The following is a 9,311-nucleotide window of genomic DNA, read 5'->3' as shown; positions in this document are numbered from 1 at the left end:
AACAAACAGTGTATATGTGTCTAATAACAGTTTTAAAATATATGAAGAAAATCTAACAGATCTAAGAAACACATAAATCCACAATCATAGGTGTGTTTTTCTTCATTGTTTGAAGTATTTACAATTAAAAAATGACAAAAAATACTATTTTTCCTTAAAAAGGTGGGGTGGGGCAGGCCCTAGGAAGGTAAAGGAGGAGGGGGAAGAGGGCAGCAAAAAGAGAAATAAGAAGGTTCAAGGTCAAGAAAACAGTGCAGGAAAGCACAGCTCCATAAACCGTACCACACACGACTGGGCACTGCCTTGTGTGCAGAAGGAACTGGTGCAGGCTGCAGACTAGGGCATCTGCTGAGGTGAGGGCAGGGCGGCACAGGCCAGGACCAGGAGCTTGGGTTTTGCTCTAAATGAATGAGATGAGCCCTAGAAGGGTTTTGACCAGGGCACTGTTGCCTGGTTTTTACTTTCAAAGATGACCGTGGCCTGCTCTATTCAGAACCCAGGCGAGAGACGCCTGTGACTGAGGCCAGGTGACGGGGTGCATCGATGGGTGGCATATGCCACTGAGGGGGGTGTGATGGGCACCTGGGGTGGGGGAATGCTGCCATTTCCGACATAGGGCCAGGAGGCGAGGTCTGGAGACTTCTCCTCTCACACCAGGTCGGGGGTGACCCTGAGCGTTCTCACACACTGCCTGCATCCCCAGGTTGCTCCTCCTCTGCATTCCTGCTGTGTGGCTGCTCTGCCCTCCGCTGGCCACTAAGCCCAGAGGGCCACTGACCCTGGACCAGCTCTCTTGCACTTAACTCTTCATCCCACGTCCTTCACCACAGCAGAGCCTCATAGTGTCTGCTCAGACTGTCCACACATTCACTAGCTTTGTGGCTCCAAACAGAATTTTCGGCCTCTACACCTGTTTTTCATCTGTGGTTAGTTCTGGTAATAATAGTCCAGGATGGTGGGAGGGTCACAGGCAAAGGGCCTTGCAGACAGGGCATTGCCTGCTTTCCTCAGCGGCTCCCCCTGGGGCACGTGCCCCTCCAGTACTCTGGTCAGTCCCCCTTTGTCCTGGCTTTGTGGCACTCTTGCAGCAGCAGCTGGCCAGCCCGCTCCATTCCCTCCGTTTGCCCATCTCCCTCAGCTCCTTCCTGCCGCGGGGCTGTGCTGACCTAGGTGTAGCTCGTCCTCGCTTTGTTCAGGGCTCTGCTCAAAGCTGCTTCTTCAGAATAGCTGATTGTGAACACCCTCTCTAAAAACAGCATTTTGGCCACTCTTTACACACTTCCCCTCTTTATTATTTTCTTCTCAGCAGGGAACAATGGATCTGAGTTTTATCTGCCTTCTTCCATTAGAATGTCGGCTCCATGAGGGCAGGGTTTTGCCTGTTTTGTTCAGTAAGGTTCCCCAGAGCTCAGGATGTGCTGGCACCCAGGAAGCAAATACTTGTTCAGGGGCTGAAATCAGGCTCTAATTCCTAGTACCTCAGCAAGAACGATCAGAGGTTCATTCTTTCGAATAAACTCTACAGGCTGCCTGTGATGGGCACCAAGCACATTAAGAACAACAGTGGGTCAAACCGCTATGCCTGTGGTCACGGTGCACCTCCCCGCCGTAGCTCAGCACAGGGGCACCAGGTCCCTTAGGACATGCTGGCAGAAGCGGACCGATCCCCCACGGAAAAGATCCATTCAGGGAGCAAGACAGATCAATGGATTTTAATGAAGCAGAGCACGCAAGTTCAGTGATATGGTTGCAGATTCCACAATGCAACTGATCTGTTCTTTTTTAAAATAACTTTTATTTTGAAAAGTTTAAATCTCACAAGTTATAAAAATATTACTGAGAGGCCCACGTACAATTCACCCAGCTTTCCCCAACAACAGTACCTAACATGGCCACAGTCCTTGTCAAACCTGGCAGCGGACATGGGTGCCAGTCTGTTCACTCAGGTGAGACCTGAGTAGGTCTTCCCCTGTTTTACACACGCTCATCTCTTCTTTCTCCAACTAACCTTTAAGAAACTACCACAGGTCCAATTTTAGTGCAGTATCAAGAAAGAACATCCATGATGATCAGAAAAGGATATTAAAGTACTCTTCCCTTTTCCAATGACATATCTGTGCGACTGCTGCAACCACACACACACACCACAACAGACAGATGCAGAATGCAACCACCTTCAATTAAGTCAGACATTAGATTTACAAAAATGTAAAGCAATGCCACTCTCCTCGCTCAATATTTTTGTTTTGGAAAAAATATTTTTCTTTAAAATGTTATATTAACACACAATGGGTTTATAACCTTACTTTCAAATGAATACATATTTTTGAATGCCTTAGTTTTAATTTTAAATGCCATAAATGCTGACAGACGTAGCCCACATAAACCCAAGCAGCTGGGGACCCCGGTAGTTCCTGAGCTCTGCGAGGGGACCCCGGCAGCAGATGAGCCCTGTCCCACAGAGCCCCCAGGCCCTCCGAGGCTCCCGTGCACTGTGACAAACCTGGAAACTTTTTATTCTTCAGTTTAAACAGATATATTTGGGTAACTTATCCAGAGGAAATTAAAAGTTCAGAAGTTTCTGGAGTGATTGTCAACAGGGGAATACAATTCGTATCCAAACTAAGTATTTCAAAATGACCTTTTTAAACCACTTACTATTTAACCTAAATTCAAGTACGGTAGTCAAAGAAATGGAAACTATTATCAACATTATAGAATTCACACCTTGTTTTTTTAAGAATGATCTTGCATTTAAACAGATTTCTTTCATTATACAAATCCATGAAGTAAACAGTAAAGTTTAAAAAATATATTCTTTTTAATAACTTAGTCTAAGACTTTGTGTTGGTTTGGTCCATGGCTGTGAAGAATACACAGACAGCAGCTGTGATGAGTAGATGCATTCCCTCATAGAGAAGTTTTGGAGAAAACACACTCCATATAAATAAATGATAACGCAGGGATGTCACAAAAATGATATATGCAGAAACTGGAATAGAACAAATCAGTGCGTAGCAGAAGCAGGCATGACTCAGCGCCGAACCGCTGTTAATAAAAAGGGAAACGTGCGTTAGTACACGCCACTTCTGGCTCATGTGAGGCGTGAACACACACACATAATCGATATTTGTACTTTGACTACAGTAATTCCTGTTCCTGGGACTTAGTCTGGTGGGCACTGTGGCGCCCGAGGAGAGGACAGCTGCAGACGGGCACCTCCAGTCACTTAGGGCCACCACAATCTGCAAAATAGTTTTGAAAAATGCACCCCCAAATTCTACAGTTATTTGTTTTAAAATTATACACGTTATAACATATAAACAATGAAAAGAAAATCACGCAAGGATGAGATACGTGTGGTGTCCAGGGGGTGTCTGGTCTGGTCTGGGGACGTTGGCTCACTCCTGAAATAAGAACAGTCCCCCTCAAGGCACATGCACGCACTGCCTTTGTTTCCAAGCCATCCCCACACATTACATAAATCTAGCCTGTTCTTCAAGGCACCTTCCGGGGACTGTGACCATTTCGGGATGACAAATTCCACCACCCAGGCACCTTTCACTCCTCGTCAACCCACAGATCCTCGGGGGCCAGGCTTTCCAGATTCCGGTCCTGGCGCCTCTCCTCACACCCCGCACGGAGTCTCCGCGACATGCATCGCTGCTGCTAAACCCTCCTGGCGCAGGGACTCCGCCACGCGTGCAGGTGTCCTTGCCTGGCCGTAGCTGGCTCCCCATTGGGGCTTCAGTGCCCGTCCTTCCTGCTGGGCTCTCCAGCTGCCCGTCACCCTCAGTAGGCAGCACGCTCTGCTTCCTTCTTGACGCATCACGCAGCCTCGACGCCCACCTGCAGGCCCTCTTCTGGGATGCCGTCCTGACCCCCCACAGCAGTGCTGTGACTGGCTCATTTCGCCGCTGCCCCACCAGACCACGCGCTCCTGGAGTGACTCCTCATGCCCACGCCTTGGGTCCCACTTGGGATCCAGTCCATCCCGCAGGGGATCCCTGGAGAGCTGGGCCCCGAAGCATTGCCTCCTCCCTCCCCAGGGCCTTTCCCCCAACACCCAGCAAAGGGCACCCTAGGGAAAGGCCTAGTGGATGACGGGCCTCAGCGCGGGCTCTGCTGCCCTCTCCTGGGGCATCAGGGCGTCTGTGCTCAGCTGGGAGCCTGCTGACCCCACTCCCCTCCTGACCAGACAGTGAGGGAGGGGAGCTCAGGACACTCACTTCCTTGTGTTGCGATTTCACACACTCGGAAGACACTGACTGAGGTCCCTTCCAGAGCGACAGCCAGCGGGGTGACAGTTCCCGTAACCTCAACAAATGACAATTTGCGACCTAGGGGATGAACGAAGGACCTGCAGCTTGGACCACTCGGCTGTCCCTGCTGCTGAGCTCCAGACCGGAGGCCAGCTCCCAAAGCAGAGGGGCACGGGCCACCCAGTGCCCAAATTTTAAGCCATTAGAAATATGTTTTCTTTTTCTACCACTTTAATCTGGTTATAGTTTTCTTATTTTACTAGAAAAAGTAGAAACAATGAGTGAAACTTGAGTGAAAATGAAGAAAAACCTTTTCTAAAATAAAGGAGAAACATTCCTTAATTAGGGAAAACGTCATATAACACTCTCCAACTGATTAAAATGCTTCAACTCACTTTAAAGAAATGCTTTCATCTGTCTTTTTTCTCCCCAGTACAAGTGCAATAGATGAGAAGCGCCAGGAAAATCAAGCTGTGAATTTAGCACCAGGAAGCTGCTCTTCACAGAAGCCCAGGCTCTCACCGTCTGGCCCTCACCCGCCTGGGTCCCCCTGCCCAGCAGACCTGGGGTCTGCAGACGCGGTACACGCAGAGAGCCGTGCTCCAGGGCAGGCAGCCCTCTGGGGCAGCAGTGAGCGCACCTCACCGGCTCACGGCCCCTTGGTCCCCGACATGCAAAGACACCTGTCGGTCAGTTTGGGCCTCTCGACCCCACCAAACCCACCCCCCGGGGCATCTAGGAATCCGCTAATGAAAGAACCCCCAGCTCGGCAGCGATCCTGCGCTGACGTGGGCTCACGTCCAGCACGAAAGCCTGGAAGGGCGTCCTGGGCTCCCCCACAGCGACCCCACGTCCGTCCGCTCCCGCCAGAGGCGCTCGGCTCGCGGGAGACCAGATAGGCAGCGGCTGATCAGAGGGGAGTCTGCCCACAGATACCCCAGAGGCCACACGCAGGCACTCCTCGTCCTCAGGAAGCCTGCAGCTGGGGAAAGAGAGCCTCTCGCTGGGGAAGCCAAGGCTCAGCCATGGCACTTTGGAGAGCAGGTGGAGCCCACCGGGAGCCGCGGCCTCAGAGCAGAAGCCCACCCTCCTCAGGGGGAGCCGTCCCTTGCTTTCTTGCTCCAAAATCTGACGCTCACCTTCGCCCCGTCCACCGATGTGGACGTGAGCTTGGTGCAGAGGCAGAGGGTCCCGGAGGCCTGTGTCTCAGGAGCTGGTCTGGGGGTGACACGTGGGACTGAGAAGAACCCGTGAAGGGGGCCGAGGAAGCGGGGGCGGGTTCAGTGTGGGGTCAGACGTCACCACAGTGAGGCCTGTGCTGTTAACTCGGGCGGGGAGGTGCGGGCCCCGAGGGGGGCGGGGGCAGAAAGCTCGCCCTCCCCTCAGCTGCAAAGTGTCCTCCTGGGGCCTCCCTGACCCGCCTGACCCCCCGGGGTGCGGAGGGGAGCGTGTTAGGAGTTCAGAGGCACTAAGGGAGCCTCACACCCCGCGGCACCTCACATGGGCCTACAACCCACGGCGGCGACACCATCGCCCGTTTTACAGACCGGGGAGCCAGGGCCCGTGTGGGAAGCGCAGAATCAGGCAGCCGCACACCACCTGGGCTGCACTCTGCCAGGTGGGCCCAGGCACCGAGGTCACTGTGTGGGTAGAAGCTGGAGGCCCCTTCCTCACGAAGCCCCCTTTCTGAGGGGAGCGGGTATAAACAAGGAAGGAAGCACTGCATGCGAGGGGAGGGGAATGCTGTGGAGTAAACAGGCAGGGGAGGGGTGGACGGATGGATGCGCTGGGCAGGACAGAGCAGTGGGCTGCCCCATCAGTCTGCTGGGAAAGGAGCCTTTGGGGCTGGTGACCGTTGGACTTCATGGGGGCAGGACAGGGCAACACAGAGTCGCACCCTCATGGCCAACCCCTCAGGACTGTCCAGGCTCCTGTCTCCCTCCAGCAGGGATCCTGGAAGTGAGAAGCAGCATCTCCTGTTCTCTTGTTCCAAAGGGAACCCCCCCTCCCCACCGCCATCCCCTCTGCCATCCCCCGCGCCATCCCCCCCTGCCCCGTGCTCCAACCAGGTCACCGGCAAGCAGAGAAAATGAAAAGAGACCTTCCTTCTTGTCCTTCTGGAGACACACCTTGGTATGAGCTGGAGAAAGCCAGCAGGGGTGTCTGAGCCGCCCCCACACAGACCAGCCCTGCCACGCACTGTGGACTGTTCAAGGTCAAGGAAACGGATGAAAATCGAGACCTTTGAGCCCTTGGGGTTCAGGCACCCTGTCTCTGGAACATGAGTTGATCTGCCATCAGATTAAAGACGAAGGAGCCTCACCTGCTGGCTTCTGAGGTCAGGAAGTTTACCAGGTGGCTGGCCCACAGCACAGGCCCCGTGTATGTCGCAAACGTCGTCAGGAGCATGGCTGGGATCTCCACATAGGCGTCCAGGCCCACGAAGCCTGCTGAGATGTCCACGGTGGCGATGTTGTTGGAGTTTCCCTGGACATGGGGAGAAACAGGCTGAGCCGGCTGGTCTCATACCATGGCCACTAGCAACTGTGAGAGCCGGTCACGGTGACCTGGACACACAGGCGCCCCAGCTGCCCGTTCACTCCTGGTTCCGGGGCTGACCTTAGATGCTGTCCCTCCACCTGCCCGCCTCACACCCAGGCAGGAGGAGCAAGTGGAATGTCTTTTACCTTCGAGAGACTATACAAATGTAAGTCTGATGATGAACTATGGAAAATTCCAAACTTCCCCAGATCTATTTACTTCAGACAGACACACCGACCTCCCTCCTCAGGGACCCAGTCTGGGGGCTGCACGTGGCATGGGGGAGCTGAGGGCGGTGTTGCCACACGGCTCGCTCGAGGGTGGACGCCACTGTTAGGTGGCGGAGGGAGGGCGGGCTGGCTGCCTGGCGTACGGCTCAGGTGTCAGATGCAAGATCTGGGCCAGTAACAGGACAGCTTGCCCCACGCAGGGAGGGTGGGGTTTTGACTCCCAGGGAAGGGTCTCACGAGGTTCAGTCCCTCTCCACTCTCAGTCTTTATTGACGCTGGGGGCCTTTTCTGAGACACTCATGATGTTTACGGGTCTGACGGCACAAATGTCTGTCCTAGCCCAGCGAAGGCCCCTCCCGGGAGCTCCTGACCCGACGGCCTGGGACACAAGTCCGGCTGGGTGAAGCCCACCGCCTTCTCCCTCAGCCGTGTGGCACTCCAGGCAGTCACTGGGTCGTGGTGCAGACCGCAAACATCTCAGAGCCGCGCTCTTCCCTCGACAATAACCTCCCTCGTGCAGCTTCCCCCTTGACCCCCTGCTCTGCCCACGTCCGCCTGGGCTTTCCCCCAACTGCACGACTCCCTCCCTGGAGAAGGAGGAGACCCTACAGCTGCTGAGAGGAGCAGGGGAGGGAGAACAAGAGTCCCAAACGCCACGCTGAGGGGAGGTGGGCCGAAGATGGAAAAGCGGGTCCCACACCAGGCAGGTCGCTGGAGGTCCCGCTGAAGCCGATTCAGCCGTCAGAGAGGGTCGACCTAAGGCGCGGCCTGCATGCTCTGGGGCTTTCCTTGCGTTAACTCTCTAGATCCTCAACAGTCCTGACACCGTGCAGGTGAGGAACCGAGGCAGGGAGAGACCCAGGGGCCCGCGGAGAGCTGTGGATGCCAGCTGGGCACCACGCTCCTGACCCCATACCACGAGGAGCTGGTGAGCTGAAGGCCGGAAGAAGGAGCGGAGAGCCTGTGATTCTCCTGCCAGGAAACCCGACAGTGAGAAAAGGGAGACGCCCGAGGGAAGGGCTGTGGGAGGGGAGATGAGCACGGCCCCAGGGGCGCTCTGCTCCCAAGGCCGCACAACTGCTGCTCGTCTGGCCTGCTGTGGGGGCCGCCGTGCAAGGGCCGACCTGCGCTGCCCCCGAGGACCTCTAGCACGTCTGACGGCGCCGCTGCAGGGACGCCCGTGGCCGCTGGACTCATGCACTCTGGCTGCCCACGGGCAGCGCCTGAGACGCGCCAGCAACACACGCCGTCACGGAAGCTTCGTGCTCACCCCCGAGGGACGAGGCCACATGCCCCCAGAGGAGCACACCGAACGCCAGAGTCTGCCTCCCCGCTCGGGCGCCACCTGTGCTCAGTCTTCCTGACACTGAGGCCTCAGCGCGGAGCCAGGCTGCCTGAGCAGTAGCCGCCTTCTCCGTCTGGGTTCAGAGGGAGACTGTGGGCACCTGCCTGATCAGGCCAGCAGGGTCTGCTGTGCCCCCAGGACGCACCTGCAGCTTGCAGACTGTGTGGGCGCTGCCGGGAGGCGTCCCACGCAGAGCTGTGGGGCTGTGCGCCCCCGGGCAGGGGTGTCCTGTGTTCTTCAGACAGGCCCACGGTTCAGCTGGGCCCTGGGGAGCCTGGAGAAGGCAGAGGGACGAGGCGATCTTCCGATGTGACAGCGTTCCCATTCCCCACCAAGCCACTTGTGCTCAGAGACAGAGTGACCATCATTAACTGACCTCCAGACGGGAGGCAACCCCCAGGAACAGGCCTGCAAGTGACGTCCAGATGAAGAGAGGAAACAGACTGACGTGGGCCATCTGGACATTTCTTGAAATGTGCAGTGAAACCTACAGTCCTTCCGAGGCCACACATGAGCTACGCCAACCGGCCGGCAGGACAGCTCTGACGCAGGCGCGCCTGGAAGAGGCACTCGGCCGCTCTCCTCCCTCCTCCCTCGGGGCCCACGTTCACGCTGGTCCCTTCGCTGTCTTCCCACTCCCGGCTGGTACTCCGCAATTCTGGAAATGCAAGCTCTGCATTTCCCCACATCCATGACGCCTGTGACCTTCTGAGAGGTACGAACAGCTGTGTCCTCGGTGGTAACACAGCATGAGGCACACACAGGAACAGAATCCGCGGGCCAGTGCTCGGCCGTCAGAGAGGGCACCTTCCCGTGACGGGCGGCTCAGACGCCAGGGAGGTGCGGTCCACGCCCTGGGTCCGCAAGGACCCCGGCTGTGGCGTCGCTGCGGGGTCCTGGTGACAACGGTAGGCACTGCAAGTGGGGGTCCTT

At 56.0% G+C, this 9,311-nt stretch overlaps 1 protein-coding gene across 6 annotated transcripts in view; it reads right to left on the bottom strand.

The window, feature by feature from the left end:
• Positions 1 to 1,775: 1,775 nt before the first annotated feature.
• Positions 1,776 to 9,311, bottom strand: part of PIGG (phosphatidylinositol glycan anchor biosynthesis class G (EMM blood group)) — a 40,884-nt gene continuing 33,348 nt past the window's right edge. For 2 of the 6 annotated variants that reach the window (XM_073804699.1, XM_073804701.1), the window contains 3 exons: positions 6,586 to 6,749; positions 5,402 to 5,480; positions 2,798 to 4,340 (listed from right to left, as the gene is read on the bottom strand). In XM_073804699.1, the coding sequence (XP_073660800.1) occupies positions 3,954 to 4,340; positions 5,402 to 5,480; positions 6,586 to 6,749 (630 nt within the window). In that variant the 3' untranslated portion in view covers positions 2,798 to 3,953. Of the gene's footprint in view, positions 4,341 to 5,401; positions 5,481 to 6,585; positions 6,750 to 9,311 lie in introns of all 6 variants that reach the window. The other 4 variants (XR_012331793.1, XM_073804700.1, XR_012331794.1 and 1 more) reach the window with 4 other exon arrangements.

The sequence above is a fragment of the Tursiops truncatus genome, chromosome 5 (assembly GCF_011762595.2).
Source record: "Tursiops truncatus isolate mTurTru1 chromosome 5, mTurTru1.mat.Y, whole genome shotgun sequence".
Lineage (NCBI taxonomy): Eukaryota > Metazoa > Chordata > Mammalia > Artiodactyla > Delphinidae > Tursiops > Tursiops truncatus.
Note: the sequence above shows the minus strand (reverse complement) of the source record. Positions and strands in the feature narration are given on the sequence as shown.